Consider the following 21,679-nt stretch of genomic DNA (forward strand, 5'->3'; position numbering starts at 1 on the left):
GTGAAACTGAGGGTGTGGAACACTTCCTAGACTATCTGAGGAGTATAAGCAAAGGAGATTGATTCCCCCCTACCTTTTTTGGTCAAATTTAGACATACTTTTTTTTTTAACTTTGTACTGCATGTTAAGAAACATGGATTCTTACACATTTGAATCATGTTCAAATGGCAGGTTAAAAACCATCCTTAAGGAACACCTGATCTGCAAGAACTGAACATTAACTGGACAGCAATCAGGAGTTACAAAGAAGTGAAACATGATAAAGCATTTTCTACCTTTTCTTTTTGACCGAGCACATCAAACAGAGAAAGACAGAGAAGGAAATTCCTTTATTTGCATCTGACAGGTTACCTCAGTTTTTAGGACCCCCATTATATCCAGACAGCTGTTCTGCCCCCACCACTGGCCTAATCCTTCACAGCTTACTTTAAGGAAATATCTTGGAAGTCGTGGTTCTCTGCTTTCAGATGTTTTCCATGACATCAGAGATGCAGAATACATTTGAGAACACAGTGTCACACTACTCTGTTAGTTGTTCATTTGAATAATGGCTATAGTCAGTCATCCTAGTGGATATTTAAAAGGAAACTACCTCGCTATATCTGAAGTTAAATGGAGGAAATTACATTACCACTGGACTACAGTAAGAACATGCATTAATGAGGGCACCAAACCACAGCACAGCTACTATTTATACATAGTATATACAAATATATAAATACATTCGAGAAGGACAAAATGAAAAAAAATCGTCACGTTTCCAGAGGCCAAGCACAGAGCTGGTAGCAGCGCTGTCCCCACGGAACCGTAAGCCTTGCGATTCCAGAGCAAACTGAAAACTGTAACTAAAGCGTCGTTTCAGCAGCTTCCCCACCGACACCAGACGCACACGTGACACCTTTCTTTATTTTCAGAGGCAATTCTCAAGCCGCTCGGCTTGGCAACGCACCGGTACAACGCCAAGGCAATGCTCCCGGTAGATTAACACCTTAGCTCACTCCGGCCCCCGCTCCGACAAAGACAAAAACCAGGGCCCGGCCAAGACAGCTCGGCGCCGGCGTTCCCCCGCCCTCCTCACTCACTTTTGGTGGCGGCGATCAGGTTTTTCCCATCCTTGAGCAAATCCTTGATAAACTTATTGGTCTTCTCCAGCTCGGCCTCGTGGGCTCGCACCCGCTCCCTGAACCAGGGGCTATCCAGGTAGCAGTCGCTGAACTCCAGAGGCTGCAGCCCCATGGCTGCGCTCCAACTCGCTCCTCCTCGCAGCGATCTCCGCAGCGATCAGCGCGCACCCCGCGCCCGGCTGCACGGCGGCCACAAAGGGAGCAGGGGAGGCGGCCCGCTCCCGGCAGCCCCGCCGCCGGGCCCCGCCCGGCCGAACTGGCGGCCCGCCTCTCAGCGCCGCGCCAGGAGCCGGGTGGGGTGGAGCGAGGCGTGAGCTCCTCGCGGCAGCGCTCCCGGGTCTCGATTCACAACGGAGGCTGTCGGCTGCAGGTGACTGAGCACGCAGTGCACTTTTTCGGGTTTTAGGAGGGAGCACATCGACTCTTAGGGCAAGGAGGCACGAAGCGGGACACGGGCTCTTAGCAGAAACCAGCTGCGGTTTCAGTAAATGCCGGCTACGTGCTGGTCTGCTGTTAGAGCCAGCTAGTGCCCCTCACCTGTAGGGTCTGACCCTATCCTGCTCACGTACCTGAGTGTGAAATTAGTTGAGGGAGGCAGCTAAAGCCTCACCCTAATGTCTTCTTTTAATAAATACAAAGCCTGTAGAAAGAGCAAGACCTTTGAGAAGGCTGTTCTATGTACCGGTGCTGAGCTGAAGGCAGAGTACGCTCAGCCCCTTCAGCCAAGCGTTCCAGCTGCTACGCTACAGCGTGTGCTCTGACTGCTTTCTAAAATCATTTACCTGATAAGTCACTATGCTACTAAAAAGTGGGCTAAAATGGACATTAAAAACCAACCTTAAATAACAAACAGTCCTTATCTCTGTTTGAATTATTGGAGCAGTGTTTGAAGAGCAAATATTTCTATGAACAGATTGTTTACTTTGCCCTGTACTCATCTTCAGGAAGAAAATTAGAATAATGTTTTTCATGCTTGTTTATAGTTACTGCACTTTTCCTGTTATCGTTCCACTGTAGTGCTGTAAAGCAATTATGGAGTTGGTTGAATTCAGATTCAACCAAAAAAAAGACAAAAGAATAATCTGTATGTTTACATAAAGCCAATTCACTGTTACATCAGTATTCTACACTGTTCACCCAGCATTGTTATCCTGACAACACACTGTGTTCTCAGCGACTACTGAAAGAGATTGTATTTTGCAAAACCTAACCTACCGGTTCAAATGCAATCTGACCCTGAAATGACCAAATTGTGGGGGTAGAAATAATAACTTATTAAATTAAAGAGACAAAAATGACATGTTTGAGCAAGAAAAGTAGCTACGCCTTCTTCGCTAATTAATCCTGTAATTTTTTATATCAGTATTTTAGGAAATTCTCCTCTTGTCTGCCATTCTCTACTCCATGTCATCAACTTTTGCAGCTTTGCTGTGGGCTCATTTAAAAGGCTAGTGTAGCTTGGATATGTGAAGCTTTAGCAACATCCTGTCTGTATACCATACAATCTTTGCTTGGTTATTTTCTGTTGATGACCATTGCAAGCATGGTTTGATACTTCAAGTTTGTTTATACAACAGGCTTATGCTAGCAAGTTGTCTGGTTTCACTTCACCTTATGTTCTTGCATATAGATACCTCTTGTTCTTAGATATCTTGACTTTCATGTAAGTCAGTGTTCTGATGTGTTTTCCTCCTGCTAGCCATGCTTCTAATCTGCAGTGGCAAGATGGATTACGGGTTAGTAAGCTTAACTCAGTCTTACTGGCATTTTATTACAGACTGTTGCCATCACTACATTACTTGCAACATGCAGCTGCGCTTAGTTGTTGAAAACACTGAAGAAAACATCATTAGCAGCAACATCCTTCCAAGGTATTGTAGTTTTGTCTCCTGCCTACATGCTTTTACCTCAGGAGAAAAATCCTTACGTGGGTTAGAATTTAGTTTCATTTCAGCTCCTGCCTTATTTTCGATTATCTTAGCTTTATGAAACATATTCTGTGGCCATTTTTTTCTCCTCAAGCGTTCCCTTAAAAAAGTACAATATGGGTATGAACTTAGCAAAACCTTTGAACTGAACTGACTTTTTCCTATCGCAAAGATTTTACACTGCCAGTTTTTGGCAATCTTCACCCATAATGTAACTGCATGAAATATCAATTTATATCAGGTCAAATTAGCACACAGCAGTACTTAATTTATGCTTAGAAATAAGTGCTGTAAAATATACTATCCATCTGGCACTTTCTCTGATCTAAAAATATGGTTTTAGAGGATTATGGAGCTGCTGAGATACTGGCCCATTACAGCATTTGGGAGAGTCCCACTGTTACACTTCATTGTCCATGGGTGATAATCAACAGTGCTTCCTGTTTTCTCTTTCCTGCCATGTTCTGCAGGTATTAATGATTTCCCTCTCCCAGTAAGGTCATCTTACAACTGGGAAGCATAATTAAGTTAAATTCAGAGAAGCTTGTTCTCCATCTGCAATCCATTTAAAGTTCATAGTTTTGTTGGTTTTTTTTTTTTTCTTCTCCGTTCAAAATGGAAGGAAGGGCTGAGTGCCTGTTTATACCAGTTGACTTAGATATTACATCCTGCTTTACAGCTCAGCTTAGATATATTTTATTATCCTCTGACGCTAATATTTGCACATCCTCTTGGAATTCATTCACCCTAAGCATTTTATCAGTTCTTGTTTTGGGTTTTCTGGCATGTTTGTTCTCTGTGGGAAGCTGGTGGCGGTGTCATTCAGGTTACCTGTTCTCTGTGCTTTCCTTTGGGTCCCTTCACTCTGAAAGTTTGTTGACTCCCCTATTCCTCCCCTGTGATATTGCAGAGCAGTAGTTATGTTTACTATAGATTATGGTTTTAACTGTCTCTGTGTTTCTTTTAGAGTAACTTTTTTCTCCCTTTGTACTATTTTTCACCTTGTTCAAAATGCTGACTTGGCATTTTTGTATGGTGATTATTTTTTTTCTCCAAAATGAATGCGTCTGCAGCAGCCACAACTGTAAAACCCTGGGTGAGCTGCATTCGTGCTCTTGAGAAGGAAAGCAATAATGAACAGCTTCCAAACGCTTTGTAATTACTGAACAATGTCATAGCCTGTTCTTCTCTCAAAAGTAGGACAAGACTGAATGAACTCTGCCTTTTTTTGGAAGAGAGCTGCACTCCAGGGTTAATCCCAAGAGGAGGCAGCCTGCCATTTTCCGTGGTGGAAGAAGATAAGTGGTGTCATAGGCCTGGGAGGAGGCAAGGTGAGGCACTGAGAAGTGGGAACAAAGGTCTGGATTTTGCTCCTCGTGATCTCTGTTGATACGGAGCAGAGTCAAAGGCTGAGGCAACTCAGGTTTGTTTGTGTCTTAAGACAAAGTGGTATGAATTTCCTCCTCATATGTCATTATCCAGGCTTATCAGCAATGTAATTCAAATTAAATATTACGAACACCACAACTACAGTCCAGTTATAGGCAGTGCCTGCGCAACGTGGTGTTCATATGTTACATCCTGTATCATTTAAGGTGATGGGAGTTCTTACACGTAGAGCGGGTCTGAGCAGCACTGAGCAGCTGGGGACTAGATTGGCAGTGGATTTAGGCCACTTTTAGCAAGCTCTGCGTTCTTATCCCTAATTACCAGTTTTAAACGTTGGATGTGGGTGGCAAAGTAACTTGAGCAATTACAAGCACCTTAATACTGCACATATATGAGTGCATGTGTACTACGTGTATATATATATATGGCAGAGGGAGTGGGACGAGCAGTACGGGAGAAAGAATAAAATTTTAACAACGGTTTTTAACCGAGCCAGCACGTTTCATCTCAACCCGAGGCGGGAGAAGGAGCTGCAGCCCCTGGCGGACCCTTCCCGCCGCCATCTCAGGAGGCGGCACCGCTCTCGGGGCGCCCGTTGCTACGCAACGGCGCGCGCCGGTCCACGCTCCGCGCCCGTCGCTCCGCGCATGCGCCGCAGACTCGCTCTGCGCCCTAAGATGGCGGCGGCCTGTGGTGCGTGAGGTGGGAGTTCGGGAGATCCGGCTCGCGCGGTGCAGGTGATGATTTGCGAGCTCCCGCACAGCCCGCGGAGAACGGGCTCCCAGGTTTATCTCCGCCCTTTGTGCTCGCGGCGGTCCTGAGCCTCATTCTGCCCTCTCTTCCTTGCTGGGCGGTGTTGCGGCCTATGGGGCTGTGTGGGACTTCCCGCAGGCCTGCTTGGTGTCGCTGGCCCGGGTCCTCGCACCGGTTCTTCAGGCGCCTGGGTGCTCTTGCGTGTTCCTGTGCAACTTATCGGTGTCTGCTTCATAGTTAGCTGCTGCTTTCTTAAGCAAATAGACAAGCTGTTGGTGTGATTTTGTGTTCCTGGCAGTCACTTTTTATGTCATGTTTGCTCTCTTCAGCTTTAGGATATACCTGAAAATCCCGGCAGCACTGCTAGGCCCTTGTGTGTAGGTAAGCCTTAAAAATGTAAGTGGTAACTGACACTGTTACAAAAATGTGCATGCTGCTTCTGATAGCAAACGTTTTCTTGAGGAGAGATAATCGTGTTGTTTTGAGCTTGCTGTCTGTGCAGGAGACATGGCTTTATGGGGTTCCTGTTGTTGAAGTGGAAAAGGGTTAGCCTCAAATTTTTTGGCTGACTGAAAGCTCAGTGCGTGAGCTTTTGGCGTGCAGAACTACTTGGCTAAAGACATGCTAAAATATGCAATGCCAAAATTATTTTTAAAAGCTAAGAAACCTAAGCTGTTTACGGGACCTCACGTGACACGAAAGTAATGCATGCTTAACTTCTGGATAGTGAATGTTCATTTTAAAGTTGATGGAGTTATCAGTGGTATAAAGATAGGAATGTTTTTGAATGCTTAGGATTTGGGAGGAGGGTCTTTAATGCATATGAAAACTTCTATGTTGCTTAGTCTGTGCTCTGTGTAACCTTGTCCTATAGCATGTGTCACTTGTTTGTTTTAGGAAGAGCACTGCTTCCAGCCTTCAGAATGTCCAACTCAAACGCAAAGTTCCGTCATCGCCGAGGTGCTCAGGAAGCTGGCAGGCGGGAGCTCATTTCTAGATCTTTGCAGAGTGCTCAGCATTGCTTGGAGGACCAGGATTATGGAACTGCATATGCTCACTATCTCCTGGTACTAAATCTAGCTCCCGAGCTGAAAACCAGTGTGAAAGTAAGTGCTCTTTGATTTCTTCTTCAGTCTATGTGACATTGTGTGTGCCTTTGGTTCTTTGTCTGTAGCTGATCATCCTATTTGGTCTTGAAAATAAAAGAAGAATACAGTAGTAATTGAGATAGCAACCTGTTTAATGAATTGCGTGTGTCTATGGAAGGAAATTGATATTCTTTTAGTGATATATGTGTCTACTAAGTTTAATAAAAATGGGCTGTGTTAATATTCATTTGTTCTGTAGAATAACGTACAGTAGTATGTGCATAGGCCTTTAAGCATCCATTGCTGGGTGATGATACTTTATGTGGATATTTGAGAGTTTACTTCTGTTACTTCAAGTGAGCTGACTGATTTGGGACTATAATGAGTGCTGCTGCTGCTGAAGGGAAATTTGTGTGTTTAGGTGCGTCTGGCCAACTCTGATGTTTTCAAGTCTCAGTTCCCCACTTCTGGTAACTATTTTAAACTCAGCGCTGTACGTTTTGTTTTCTAGGAAACGTTCCAATTTACTCTCTTTAAATGGGCAGAAGAGCTGGATTCTCTAGCACGAATTCAAGATCTATTTAACTGTTATGAACAGGCACTTGAGCTGTATCCAAATGATGAAGTGATATGTAACAGTATGGGAGAACATCTTTTCAGGTTTGTAGTAGTCTATACTCAGTTTTTATGAGGTTTGTTTTTTAGTATTGTATGTTAAGAAAGAATAGTCAGTTGAACATAGTACGTAAGATTGCATTTATTTCTTTTAAGCATAGTTTATAATGCGGGCAGTTGAATGCTGTGTGCTTATCAGCTTAAAAAGCTGATTAGTCAGTGCTAAAATGTGTTGATACAGCAAAAATTAAATTGTGTTTAAAAGAGCACTGCTGCTGAAGTAAAAGCTTAAAGTAAAAACACTGCATTTAAGTATTTTTAAACCCATTTATTAAATAATTACTAAACAAAAACAAGACTGTAACTGTTCAAATTCATCGTGTTAAGTGTGGTTGTCATTAATGTAGGATTTCTGAAGTTCATCTTTGTTTTTTTTTCCCTTCTGAGATCTCTGAACACTATTGCTTTTGCATACTGTCTTTAAATTCTGGCCTTCTTGACATTATGTAGGACAGACCTTTCAAATGAGGAAGCTAGTCATGTGCTCCATAGGACTGATTTTTTTTTTTAAACAGTTCAAGCTTCTGCAATTATTTAATACCAAAAAATCAATATTTCATCATTTTCCCCAAAACTTGCAACATGTGGTGCTTGCAATTCCTCTGAATTTTAAAGTCTTCCAAGACTGGACTTTAAAACATCAGTCACGGATCTGAGCAGTTTTGGTTAGGAGTGCCTTCTGTCTGTTTGATGTGCTTGCTTTAAGGAACACCCATCTTGCAAGGAAGTTGTACCCTGCAATCTATTCCATAGCTTTTATTTTTCAGTGCAGTCTGCTTTGACCATCTGGTATAGCATAGAAGTTTGCTTCTCAGTTTGGTTTCAAAATTGGCTCTTAATGGAAGCACTGGCAACTCAAATTTTGGTTGTTCTGTAGTATATTCAACTTAAATATAGTGAGATAAACTTAGATTTTGTAGCACTCCCTTGCAGCTTGAAAAATCTGTGAGACTGCAGGTTTGTTACCATCATGCAATTACAGCAAGTTCTTGTAAAACCTATTCTAGTTTATAAAAGGGTGCCATAGCAAATGAAGGCTGTACACACACGGTGGCATTTTACTGCCTTTGCATTTTTAAGTGATTTGATGTAGAGTTCTAAGTAAAGTATATATTTTTTTTATAAGCTAGTGTCAATATTTTTATAGAGAATCTTTCTAACGTAAAATATTTGTTAACTTTTGTCTGATGTGACTAGGGATTTACAGATATTTACTGCTAATTGGCATCTGAATGTATGTTTTCTATTTCTTTGTTGTTTTTACCATTAGAATGGGCTTTAGAGATGAAGCAGCTGGATATTTTCACAAAGCAGTGAAGCTTAACCCAGATTTTGCTGATGCAAAGGAGAATTTCTACCGTGTTGCAAACTGGCTTGTGGAACGTTGGCACTTCATCATGCTTAATGATGCCAAGAGGAATCTTACTTATCTAAAAGCAATAGAGAATGCTGTCTGCTCAGGGTGCAAGTCTGTCCTTGATATTGGAACAGGAACAGGAATACTAAGGTGTGTCGTAAGCATATGTTTAACATTTAATTATTAGAAGCATTTGTTGTCTAACAAAATGTTAGTACTACTTAAAAAATTATTTTATATTTGTGCCTTGTTGAGGCAAAACATAAGAAAGGAAACTAAGTTTTCTGCAGTTGATGAGTCCTGAGGTTAGTGCCCAATTCCAGTTGTGTTAGTGGGAGCAATTTTCTTTGTATTGCAGGTTTTCTTTTGTGCTAAGAACTACTGTATAGATAGGAGAATTCATATTGGTTTTGGAGTCGTAATGTCAAATATTCTGTCCTAAACTATTGTATAGTATTTAATAATCACTTCATTTATGTGAAAAAGTTAGTGAATGAAAATGCTGTAAAGAATGGATTTAGTATAGCTGGGGAATCTCCTGCTATCCATGTTGGTCATAGCATGTCAGCGGGATGTCAGTTTGTGTGGCATTAGTATTCATGCAAGGAAGTTAATGAAAATTATTTTATTCAATGGCAAATTTTAGGCAGTTTCTTAGAAATAAAAAGCAGATGCATAAACAGAACTTCAAAAGACTCAGTATAGTGTTATGATGTGGAATACCAATAACCAAAAAATCATGGAACTATGACACATACGTTACCTAAAATTGTATAAATAGGAGGGAGAAAGCTCTGATTCTTGTATTTCAGTATGTTTGCAAAGAAGGCAGGAGCATCTTCTGTCTTTGCCTGTGAATTGTCAAAAACCATGTATGAACTTGCCTGTGATGTGGTGGCAGCAAATAACATGGACAGAGAAATCAAGCTTCTACATTTGAAGTCACTTGATATAGAAATTCCAAAGCACATACCGGAAAGGTGAGTTGTTGTATTCTATTGTCATAACACTTTAATTTTTCTTCTAATTTTAAAATGTGCTGTGACCTAAGCAGAAAATACAGTAAGTGTGGTTAATTACCACAGGGAAAGTTGAGAAGGTTTTAAGTTATTATGGAGCAATGCAGAAATTGTTTTTGAGGTTATGTTAAGTTCTATGGTAACTCAGTGATGTTACAAATGAAGTGTTGTAGTTCTTGGGTGGTATCTTAGAGACATGTGCAATTATGTTGCATCAACAGGAAAGAAGTACTAAGGTTGCTACACTGTGAATGTGCATATGTAACAACTTGGGGCTCATTTCTGCAGCTGGTGAATAGGATGGAGGCACGTAAAAGGACCTCCAAAAGAAGACTGGATCTGGGATATATAACACCCCTGTGACTCCATGTGATGTTTTGTGTTTGGCCAGAGAGATTAGAAATGTGGTTTGTCCACCTCTTACCAAGAAGAGACTAGAAGCTTCCTCTTCCCTCTTGTCACATCAGAACTTGATACTGTTTTCGGACTGGAGAGGGAAGTGCCACATGCTGTGTGCAGGTCCCTCCCATTTTCTTTCTGCCGTGGATCCAAAGGGCAATGAGAGTAGCGATAAATGCTGGAATAGAATTCAGTGGAAGAGTGTTGTAACTTTTCTTGCGAGAATAGATTTTGGTGTTGAGCATTACTTTTGATGTACTCATATATACCTATATGTATTTGCCCTCTGTAGCAGAGATGCATGTGTTTTGGAAAAGTAAGTAGCTTATATTTTTAGTATTAAGTAATGGCTTTTAAAGCAAAATAAGAGCCACTGAGGCAAGTCAGCAACTGGGAATTCCTTCTAGCAAATAAAAATTGGATCCATTATTATAGCTTTCACTATGTGCAATTCAAACTTTTTAGGCTACCTTAGTCTTTTTTGCTCTGTATCCTTTTCAAAAGGGGCTTTTCAGGAATATTTTTAGCAGGAATAGATCTAAGGGGATGGTAGTTTGTTTGAGCTGTACTAACTGACCATGTGCATTCTCTCAGTGTCTGTGCTGAGTTAATGGGTTTCACTTGTCAGGAATAAATTGTTACTGTTCTGGAGACTCTAGTCTTCTGCCGTATACTTCTTAGTTTAAGAAGTTAAAAGGATTTAGGATTTCAGGATCCATTTGTCTACTTAGTAATTTTATTGTGCTTTGGTTAAAAAGGAATATTGAAAAAAACTAACGCGTGGACACTTGCATGAGATACAGACAAAATACATGCAGTATTGTCAGCTGTGTCTCAGGCTAAAATAACTTCCTATTTGGGTTAGATTCTTTCCCCACAATGTATCTTTGGATACTGACCAATAAAATTTATGGTAAATTCTTGCTCAGTGTTGCATTTTCTCTTTATATAATAATTTGTTAGAAGAATTTAGTTGCCTATCAGTATTGAAACTTTAGAACATTGGTAGAAGTTGTGCTCTGATCTCATGTTGGAACAGGCTTTAGTTAGTATTTTTCTTTAAAAGAATAACTTAACAGATATGCCTGATATGAATTAGATTTCATGCTGTCTTTTTTTTCCATTATGTAGAGTTTCCTTAGTTGTCACAGAAACCGTTGATGCTGGTTTATTTGGTGAAGGGATTGTGGAGAGCTTGATACATGCTTGGGAACATCTACTTTTACAGCCAAAGGTAAGTGATGTAGGTAAGTGTAAATGTGATTTCTGTTTGTGTTATTTTTATACAAGTACATTTTCTGTGTTCTGCCTTGATTCCAAATAATAAAGATTAAAAACAAGTCTTAACTGGCAGAAAATATATTTTGTCTAACTGGAACTGATGACCTCTGGTGTTAAGTACAGGAATTATGCCTATGGAAGAGGTCCTCAGATGTTTCATGAAACATAGTGGGATACAATTTAAAGCATAGACTTAGAATTACGGAAGTAGTAAACTGAAAAAGTAAAACTGATGTGCAGCTATATTGAAATATGCTGTCAGGAAAAAGTTTGATCTGCAGGAAAGACAATGACTTGGAGGTTTCTCCTAGTTACTGTGAACTTTGTAATCCTGGCTTAAAGTAGGCTTTGAAGTAATTATAGGAGTAGGTCTAAGTGAACGTTCCTATTAATGTTACAGCCAAAAAATCAAGATGTCAATGCTAAAGACTACGGGCAAGTTATTCCTGCAAGAGCAACAGTATTTGGAATGGCAGTGGAATGCAAAGAGATACGTAGACATCACAGGTGTGTTTAAACTCTAGCATGGTTTGGACACACATTTGTTACTTGGGAGAAGACTTTGACTTATTAATTAAAAGTTTTCATTTATTGTTCTCTTTACTTTTTTAAATGACTGTCTCACTAAGCAGATTACTGCTCCAACCCTTTCCACCCCTTTCTCAAGATGCTTTTTTTCTTTTTCCTTCTTCTAAAGCATTTCATTAGGAAATCTGGATTTTCAGTAATGTTGAAAAAAATACTATTAGTGCATATTAAAGATGTGCGGTTCCTTAATAGTAAAATTACTTCCCAATTTCTGTATTGGAGATTCTTGGATTAACAGTTGCCCTTTATCCTCATTTTACCTTCTTTATAATCTGCTTCATACCTCACTGCTAGATCCTACCCCTTTCAGATGTGGACAGGATTTTGTAAAGCCTAAATGTAAATAATCCCACTTTGCATTATCCTTCTCAATATGTGCCTTACCTAATTTTGAGCTAACAGACTCTCAGGTTCCTTTGTTGATACCAGTTGTGACTGTATCAGTTATTTTCATAGTCGCTTTCATTTTCATCTTCTAAAACAATATCACTGTATGGAGACTGTCCCTCTAAGAGGTTTAATCTTAATTTGTTTAGTATTAATCTTGTTGCAGATTAAAGAAAACACTGATTTATACAGATACTTCCACATACTGGAACAGAAAAATACCTGTGCCATATAGAGATTGACTTCTCTAATGTGTAAGCCCTGAAGAGTAGTCAGAAAGAGACAGAAGTTCTCATAGTAATTGGTCACAGAAGAACTTTCCCTTAGGAATAACTCTTTAGGAGGAGTAATCATTGTCTTGAAAGGTGGCAATGAATATTTCTTAAAAATTTTAAACAGGATGAAACTCAGATTGTCTAATTAACAGTCCATTCTAATAATATAGTTTAAGGTCAAGTAATTAGCAGGGTTGAAAGAGTTTCCACCAGTTAATCATACGCTAAGAAAAAAGTCACTTGTAAGTTTTCTGTTTTCTACCTTGAGATCTTTTTTTTTCCTCTAATGGGCATAGTTGTTGGAAGTTAATACTCCTAACAAGGGCTATAGCTTTTTGTAAAGCTTTGTCTGTTCTCAAGTTTGAGTTGTCCACGTCTCTTGGGATTCTTGTGACATACATCTCTGTGTTTCCCTGGGTGTTTTCATGACCTACATCAAAACAGTTTTTTAAATGTTCTTTTTGAGAAACATGCTTGAAGATGCTTGGAATAGCAGTGTGAAAATATCTTTTTCCTCATGCTTTTTATATTATTTAGTGCCGGGTTTTTTGTTTTCTTGATGTACAATTCATACAGCTTTTCAGCTTTTCCTCACTTCTTTGCCCAAATGGTTTTAAGTAGATGAATGGCCCAGAAGTCTGTAAATACTTGAGGTTTTTCTTTTTTTTTTCTCCTGAAGTACACTTAAGAGTGTATTTCATCTAGCAGCAGACACTGGCCTTTATCTGGTAGGGAATCAGCTTTCATTCTTAAGTGTTTATAGTCTTGCATCTGTGTCTGATGCTGATTGCTTGCTTTGTATTCCATTGATCAGCAATTCTATCATTCAGTGATTATTTTTTTTTTTCTTTTATTTAAGTTAGGCTGTATTTCTTGTGCTCTGATATTTTTTTGGGGGCGGGGGGGGGGAAGAAGGGAGTTTTTTGGTTTTTTTGCAATTTCTCCTAGGATGTACTGAAATGCTGGATAAACAGTACCCATTTTCTTGTAATTCTATTTCTGGTGCCTTTAAGTCAAACTAACAAAAAGTTTCCCACTGGTTTACCTCTCTCTGTAGCTTTATTACTTAATGTTCTAATGGTAATTTCGATATTAAGTGTAGCAGATGTACTTAATACATCTAAGTGTATGTCTATATCCATTGCTTATTTCCCAGAATCACTCTAGGGCCTAACAATGGTTTTGCTTATTTTTTTCCAATAAGCTTTCATTTTCTCTTGAAATTGTTTCTCTTTCTTTAAAGCAGTTATTTCAAATCTATGTGAAATACACTTACTTCAGAAGAACAGATGAACTGACAAATTTGTGAGAAGACTGACATTCTGTTAAAGATATATTTTGTTTGCCATAAAACCTTTAAGAGTTTACTACATACTGTTTCTCAGTTTGAGCTAGATAACTTTAAAGGGTCATATCACATGACAGAGAAGCAGTATTCTAGGAGAACATAGGGACTTGTAATTCTTTTGCTTTGCATTTGAAACGCTTAGCTAGTCTTGGAAGGATTATGAAGTTTCATTTTTCTTCCTCTTCCTCTCCCTCCAGAGTGGGAGCACAAGAAGTTGCTGGTGTACACTTGTCACATTCTGTGAAGTTCTTTAGTCCAACGTATGCTTTTGCTGGTTCAGAGGAAACTGTTGAACCTTACACCACTGAAAAGCTCAGTCGAATTCCTGGAGGTTATGTACCTTTGACAGAACCCTTTCAAATAATGACAGTGGATTTCAACAATCTGCAGGTAAATATACGTACTCTTTTTTTTCTTTACGTCCTTTAGAACTAATTTGTATATAAACGAGGCCCACATCTTGTTTGCCACGTTCAATTGCGCAATAGTTTGTGCGTGCAAGGTTGGCAGTGCTGCCTTTAATCCTGTACTGGTTTTCATACTTATCTGATTATGTAGTCATCTGATTCATCAGATGACAGTCCTTGGGTTTTTGAAGGTAAAAGTTTTTATTTGTTTCGTGTTGTTTAGTTCCCCAAACTCGCTCACCATAGGACCAAACAACTGCTAGCATCAGTATAGGAAATGGAGGAAGAATGCGGTAGACCCATCTTCAATTGGTTATGCATCAAGGAGCTAAGTTATTTCCTCTGAAGTTACAGGGAGTCTTCAGAGAAGTTGTGGAGATAAGAGTGAGGGTGTGTTTTACAATTGGCATAAAGGATATGTAAGTGTTCGGGGTTGTGTAAAAGAGAAGAGAGTTAAAATACCGTATCCTATTCAACCATTTTGATTCCACCCTTCAGCTCCTATGATATCTGTTGTTCAGCATTCTAAAATACGGTTTGGGATTATTTTGTGCATTTTGCACAGAATGTATTTGTATGCATATATCAAATAGGCCTGAGCTGTAAGGCAAGAGCATCACTGCTCACAGCTGAGCATGCTAAAAAGATTCTGCATCTGATCTCTGGTGAGTTGTTTCTTGTTCATTGACCCGTGGTGAGGAGTTAACATTAAAGTGGTGAGTCAGAGCTTAAAATAGATTCTGTTATGTAAATGAAATTATTCTTGGCTACTGCTTGGCCAGGAATTGCAGTGTTCTGAATCAATAGCTTTTTCTAGTTGGCTTGTCTGACATCCTGAGGTTAAAAATGAAAAAAGACAAGGTTCTTTGGAACATTGCTGGGAGCGATTTCTGTGGCCTGATGTTGCTTCTCCTGCTAGCATAAGTAAGGAACTGCTACAACTGAAAGATGTCTGCTCCTGAGTGTCTGACACTGACAGACATGTAAAGATTATCTTAAGAGTGAAGATCTCTTCCTTTTGAAGCTTTGTGTTAAGTACTCCGGTCATGAAAGGTGGCGATATGGTGAGTAGAATTGGAGGGAAGAAACACAGTTAGCTAATTTGAAATAGTTAGTTGCAATTTACCGTTACTTGTATTATAGGGCTAGCATGCCCTTTTCAAAGTAAAGATCAGAAAAGTAATTATAGCCAGTCAAAATAATAATAATAAAAAAAGGCCTCTGACTTCTGCTGATTACTTTTACTGCTGTTATTAGCAGCAGCAGTGCAGTTCCTCCCCAGCAGGGGAATGGGATGTGGCTGTAATTGCAGGCTGTAGACACTTGTACCTACCCAGATAACTACCTGTGTGCATGTTTGCTGGCAGCACATTGGTGTCACTGGAAGTGGAAGTAACTGTTTACCTTCACAACTGGTAATTACAGCTGATTACTCCTTTCAGGCCCTGAAGGAACTGAGCTATTGCCTACAAAGCTTTTTTTTTCATTATGAACTTTATTAACATCCTGGAATTTTGACACATGCATTGTTCAGCTCAGAGGTAGATCAGCTTCTGGAGAACACAGGGCAAGAATAAAACAGGAGAAGAAAAAATGCAGCTTGAGAGAGCTAGTTATGTTCCTGGCATGGAGCTTTCTTTTGCCTTCTGCATTTTGTTAAGATTGAAATTTAGAGGGAACAATTGCTGACGTGAGCTCTTCTGTAAACCACTGAATTTTTAGGCAAGGCTGTTACTAATACGATGATTGTATCTAAGATAACCTTGGTCCCTTGTGATTGATATCCTCTTACTGGCTTATGCCAGAGCTGTATAAAGACATTAGAGCTGTGCGTTTTGTGTTTATGAATGTTACTGCAGAAGGTAATTACTGGGGGAAGTGTATGTGAAAGATGACTCCATTCCTATTACCTATTGAAGACAATTTAGCAAATACTTGGTAGTAAAATTTTACACAAAGTCCATAGTGTAGGTTGCAGAGAACATCACCAAATCAAACACCTTTGAGGTTTTTTTGTAATGATTGTGCTGAACTTTGGCTGTAGTGAACTCAGTGCTTGCATGCAGTATTTCTAGAGCTGATTAAATTTGAACACAGGTTTTAACAAGCGTGTGTCTGAGTGTTGGCTTGAGTTTGATACAAAAGACTAACTTTTCATAAGGCATGCTTTGCCAGTTGAACTACTTTGTTGCAGTTTCTAGTTTTTAAATACCTACTTTGAGAGGTGGTTGTGTGCGTAATTGTTCTTTAATGAGGAAGGAGAGCCCTATGCTGATGAGTGCTACTGCTGATAGTTGGCACTGTAGCAGTTTGCTAACTCCTGGTTTCTGTCAGGTGCCCTCATGGATTGGTACAGCAGTGTGAGTGACTTGATAGTGACTACTGTGAAACCATTTTTTATGTATGGAAACGAGCTTTCTCACACTTTTTTCTCTTTCCACACTGCTCAGGAGCTGAAGAGCCTTGCACACAGAAAGTCCTGGAAGCTTAGCCAGCCAGTCACTGAAGGAGGAATGCTAGATGCTATTGTGGTATGGTTTGTACTGCAGCTTGATGATGAGCACACTCTATCAACAAGTCCCAGTGAAGAAACTTGCTGGGAGCAGGCAGTCTATCCTGTGCAAGGCCTCTCTGGTGAGTACTGTAGATTTTCTTGGTGCACTACATAAACTGACTAGCTCAAGAACAAAATGAAACCAAGTTAATCTCAGAGACTAAGAAATGGCAGTAATTGGATTAGGAGAAGTCCAATGACGTGTAGCTGTGAAGTGGCTCCTGATCAAGTTTATGGACTGTATTGGAAGTTGGTGCAGCAAGTCTTGTTTGTTGTACTCTGCTGTGAGACAGATAAGAAACCTCCTTAAGGTCTGGGAGAACAAATATTTTGAAAACAGTTTTTTTTCTATACTGAATCAAATACTTTTTGGAGTACTTCCAAAAGGTGAGGCCACTGGTGCTATGTAATCAGGATGTGACATTTGAAAGGGAGGTGAAGTAGTAGTTGCTAACTGTTGCTGCCATAGGAACAAAACTAAAAGTTCTCACCTACCCCCTTGCATCCCTTTTGGATTACAACTTCATTGACCACAGCTGTTCCTCAGTGCCAGTGTCATTTGCAGCAGCCTCTACTCTGTTCACCTATTTCCTATTCACTCACCTGTTTAGATAGACAGTAGGGGCAGCTGTGCCATAGACCAGTTTAATTTAAAGCATAGGGCAGAGGGGAGACACTTAGCATACACTGCCATTGAAAGAAGTGTTTGTCAAACTATAGCCATCTTGTTTAGAATTTTTGGTCTCTATTGGTAGATGCAGGCCAACTTCAAGTGTGTTTGTTTTAGATAAAACTCTGACCTTTTCTAAACTGTAGCTATTGTTTTCCATATAAATACAGTTTCAGCTTTGTTGACAGGAAGTATTAAAATGTAAATATTAAATATGTAACATTTTAACTTCAAAGCAATTTCTTTGTACATTTTTGTTCAGCTCTGCTGTTAACAGGACACTTAGAGAAGTATGTATTTATTTTAAGCTTGTTTTGAGATTAAAAGGATTTGCCTAGTGTAGGACAGATTAAGGCATATTTGAGCATGGTAGCAGATTTCAGTAGTGGGCTACAGAGCTTAGTACTGAAAATTGGAGGAGCCTCCTCTTGAAGGGGCTGTTTTGGTTCCAGCCTATAATGTGTTGTGTACCCAGGCCTGTTCTGTTCTGTCTTGTTCTCTCCTGTGGATTAAGAAACATGACTAGAACGAATCTTTCATACGCAGTGAAAAAAAAACCAAACTAATGAAGCAGTGAGATAATATTTGCTTTTTTTGTTCTTGTAGAGCTGCAGTGATAGTATTTGCTGTAATTGACATGATTTTGTGCTGTTTATTCCAAGATTATTCTGTGAAGGCTGGAGATACTGTGATGATGGAAGTTTGCTGCCATGACTGCTACCTCAAGATACAGAAGATTTCTTTTTTAACTTCAGAGTGTGGGATGGACTGCAGTGACAGAGACGACACACTGAGTTTGGGCAATGAGGCTGAATTATGTAATGCTCTGGCTAGTCTTCAGACAGCTAGCAAACAGGATGGCAAAGGTCAAGTATGTGTGTTGGAATCCACAGAAATAGCCCTGCTGAACAATGTACCGTACCACGAATGCTTCAGAGCTGCCATGGGCAAGGTTCTGTCATCATTAAATCCAAGTAAGGACTTGGAGTCCATGGATATTGACAGATGTGGCAGTGGGGTGAACCTCCAAGAAAGCCAGAACAAGAGCTCTTTAGATGTGGTTCCTGATCCTTTGTACGTACTAGATGTATCTGAAGGCTTCTCCATCCTACCAATTATAGCTGGCAAACTTGGGCCAGTTAAAGCCTACAGCTCTATTGAGAAAGAACAGCATCAGGCAGTCCTTAATGTAATTTCAGAAGCTAATAATTTCCCTAAGGAAACTGTAGAATTTTGGCTCAGCCATTTAGAAGATGAAAATGTGGTGCTACAGAGACCCAAATCCGATAAATTATGGAGTATTATTATTTTGGATGTTATAGAGACATCTGGTTTAATCCAGCAGGAGGTGATGGAAAAGGCTGCAATATCCAGGTACAGTACAAATGGACAAAAGGAATTTGGGGAATCCATAATTAACTGAAAATTTTTAAAAGCATTCTTTCTAGTGACAGAACTGATGTTGCTTTCATAGAGTGTGGAAAAGGTGGTTTTCTGAACAGGTTGAACTTGCACTTCAGGAGTAAATTTCTCAGAGCGTCTGGAATGTCTGACATGAAGCGTCAAGATCTCATTTTCATAGGCTGCTTTATTTTTTGCATGCAATAATACAAATGGAAGATCTTGCTTTTTGGTTTGCTGGGAAGTCCTAGAATAGCCACTATCTTGCTAATAACTGAGGTAGCAAAGTTGTTTTTTTTTTTTGAAAAAAAAAGCTCCATCAAGTGTACATCGAGCTATTGTTGGCATAAAGTGGTATTGCTAAGATACAGATACATAGGATTAGAACAGCCAGAGAAGCACCAAAAGAGCTATTAGATATTGGTGCTTTAAGTAAGTCCTGCTACCTTCATTTTGAAATATCATTGTTTCCAATACTGACACTGAGAAAATATTGCTTAGTACAGTGTTACTGGAGAAATTCTGTTTTCTGTATAATACAGCTGTCTGGTCAGATGGATCAAACTCGAATGCTTTTGAGCACTTGACTTCAGAGGAGGAACAAGTGTGCATTTATTTATGTATTAAATGTAGGTGTTTTTTCCTTACTGTTGAATGATAAGCTTTAGAGGTGAAATCTCTTTCATTTTACAGATGTTTACTTCAGAGTGGAGGAAAGATATTTCCACAGTATGTGTTGGTATATGGGATGCTTGTAGAATCACAGTCTTTGTTACTGGAGAGTGCTGTTCAAGGAACAGAACCAACTCTTGGGTTTAATATAGCTCCTTTTATCAACCAGTTCAAGGTATGCAGTTGTTGGATGTCTTCCAAGTACAGTTCCAAAGCATGCAGCTGTTTAATTGTTTAGCTTCAGTATAAAATGGTAGAAAACTAAAAAGCTGAAACTTCATAATGTTTTGATATCGTGAGAGACTTATGTGATCAGGAAGGAGCTTTGAGATGAAGCTAAACAAAAAGCTTTTTTTCTTTTTCCTGGAACTAGAGTGAGTGAGAATTTGTCTGAGTTATGAGAGATGTAATGGGAATGTACAGAAGAATGACTGTGCTCCTAGGAGTTCCATCTCTGTCATCACCTTGTATCTTAACAATGACATTTCAGAAAGGGTTAAAATGGTGCATTTAGGATTTTGGCTGTTTCTTACAGACGTTACCATAATTCTTAGAAATGTTTGCATTAGAATTATCATAAACTTATCACTTTTGCATAATTTGATGTCTGAAGTTATGGTCTGTACTCGTAGGTACCTGTTCGTGTTTATTTGGATCTCTCTACATTACCATGTGTACCTTTGAGTAAGCCAGCAGAACTATTAAGGCTAGACCTCATGAATCCTCTGTTAAACAGTGCAAGCAGAGAGGTGAAGGTGAGTTGTGTGTACGTGTGTATATAATTACATACAATTTTAAGTGCACTTAATTGGACAGTTCTAGAGAATAACACTTACTGTTCACCTGGGCTGAAAATTTCAATGCAGAATTTACTTCTCTGCAAATGTCTCTGATTGAAATGGTCAAACTAATATTTTAAATATTTTCTAGGTACAGATTTCTAAGTCTGGCCAAGTCACTGCAATTCCCTTCTGGTATCACATACATCTAGATGAAGAGCATAGTTTGAATACATCTGATGAGTTCTCGCACTGGAAACAAGCTGCAGTTGTTCTTGATGAGCCACTCCAGGTTCAGGTTGGAGATGAACTTGTGCTTGATGTTCAGCACCATAAAAGCAATATTAGCATTACAGTTAAACAGTGAAGAACATCCAGTGTAAACTATACATGCACCAACTGTTCGTAACATCACTGATACTAATTTATATTAAAGTCTAATTTTTATGTTCAAAAAGGTTCATAATTTTTATGATCAAAAAGGCTATTTTAGTGTTTTAAGAGTTGGTAGACCTGTCCGTTCAATGGACAGACTAAAATGGGCACTGCAAGGGTATCTTACCATGCGGTTTTGGGAGGTATTGCTGGGGCTGCATCTAAAAATCTGAGGGCTAGCTACTGCAGCAACAGTAGAAGTGGGACAGATTTCTATCGGTGCCCCATCATCTGTAGTGAAAGAAAGGCATTTTAGATGCTTTATGTCAGAAGCAAACAGCTGTGACTGTGTAGTCCTTGTTTCACAAACTTTGGTTCTGCTTCGTGGTAGTCAAAGCATCCTACGTAAGTACATGGAGATGTTATCCTTGCAAAAAGGACTGTAATAGCATTCCAGCTGTAGCATCACGTGGTAATGTTGCATGTAATTATAAAAGGTCATAAATGAGTGTTGTAAACTAAGTCAAGCTATGTAGTACAAAGTAAAGCCAGTAAGCCCTTTAGAGTTTCTTAGAGAGTCGTATTTCTGGTAATATAAACTTTTTCCCTCTTAAGAAAGCTGATACAAGTTATTACAGCAGCCACTACAAGCATTTGTAGTGTTACATTGCAGCTTCAACAGCATTTCTTAATCTTCTGTTCAGATGAAAGACTAACAAGCATTTTCTCAGCACTGATTCTATCCCTGTAGCTACACAGGGAAGAGAGGGACAAGGTATTTCTGTAGCTAAGCACTAAGCTTCTTTTTAATATTGTTGCTGTCCACTTCTGCAGTGCATCCTTAACAAAAGCCTGTAGAAGAGGCACTCACAAACAATTTTTCTAGTCTCGTATGCAAAATCAGTGTGCGCTCTCCATTAAGTGAATGTTTTAGGCAGACTATCTGTGATCAACTTGAAGGACTGAGTAGTTCTGGTGGAGCCACAGGTGTCTCAGCCTGCAGCTCTTGGATTGCTGTAATAAAGCTCCTTCTAGAACAGGGGAGGACAGGTCTCCAGTTTATTTTGAAAACATAAGCGGTGATTAAGTTCTCTTAAAATTAACCAGATACCATCTTATATCCAAAGGTTACAATGCATAAGAAAATCTAAGAGTAGGACAGAGGCTCTTCAGAGTTGTTTTTTCCCCCATTTCAACCTGTGCACATGCT

The 21,679-nt window shown here is 39.5% G+C and overlaps 2 protein-coding genes across 10 annotated transcripts in view; one reads left to right on the forward strand and one right to left on the reverse strand.

Annotated features, from left to right (window-relative positions):
- Window positions 1-1,364, reverse strand: part of ARHGAP10 (Rho GTPase activating protein 10) — a 135,780-nt gene extending 134,416 nt beyond the window's left edge. For all 3 annotated transcript variants that reach the window (XM_090138560.1, XM_090138561.1, XM_031588874.2), the window contains exon 1: window positions 1,083-1,364. In XM_090138560.1, the coding sequence (XP_089994686.1) occupies window positions 1,083-1,236 (154 nt within the window). In that variant the 5' untranslated portion in view covers window positions 1,237-1,364. The remainder of the gene's footprint in view (window positions 1-1,082) is intronic.
- A 40-nt stretch (window positions 1,365-1,404) lies between these two features.
- Window positions 1,405-21,059, forward strand: PRMT9 (protein arginine methyltransferase 9). 7 transcript variants are annotated; one of them, XM_031588870.2, is made up of 15 exons: window positions 1,405-1,494; window positions 2,902-2,995; window positions 5,524-5,575; window positions 6,092-6,300; window positions 6,794-6,942; window positions 8,228-8,464; window positions 9,127-9,294; window positions 10,864-10,966; window positions 11,414-11,520; window positions 13,809-14,001; window positions 16,469-16,652; window positions 17,905-18,616; window positions 19,337-19,490; window positions 19,948-20,070; window positions 20,246-21,059. In XM_031588870.2, the coding sequence occupies exons 4-15, from the start codon at window positions 6,118-6,120 to the stop codon at window positions 20,459-20,461; spliced, it is 2,529 nt and encodes an 842-aa protein (XP_031444730.2). In that variant the 5' UTR covers window positions 1,405-1,494; window positions 2,902-2,995; window positions 5,524-5,575; window positions 6,092-6,117; the 3' UTR covers window positions 20,462-21,059. The 7 variants fall into 7 exon arrangements, with proteins under 7 accessions (XP_031444730.2, XP_031444732.2, XP_089994683.1 ...); XM_031588872.2 differs by lacking the exons at window positions 1,405-1,494; window positions 2,902-2,995 and adding an exon at window positions 5,062-5,134; XM_090138557.1 differs by lacking the exons at window positions 1,405-1,494; window positions 2,902-2,995 and adding an exon at window positions 5,087-5,178 and having other exon boundaries at window positions 5,524-5,590.
- The last annotated feature ends 620 nt before the right edge of the window (window positions 21,060-21,679 follow it).

This window comes from Phasianus colchicus, chromosome 4 (assembly GCF_987193195.1).
Source record: "Phasianus colchicus chromosome 4, bPhaCol1.hap1.1, whole genome shotgun sequence".
Lineage (NCBI taxonomy): Eukaryota > Metazoa > Chordata > Aves > Galliformes > Phasianidae > Phasianus > Phasianus colchicus.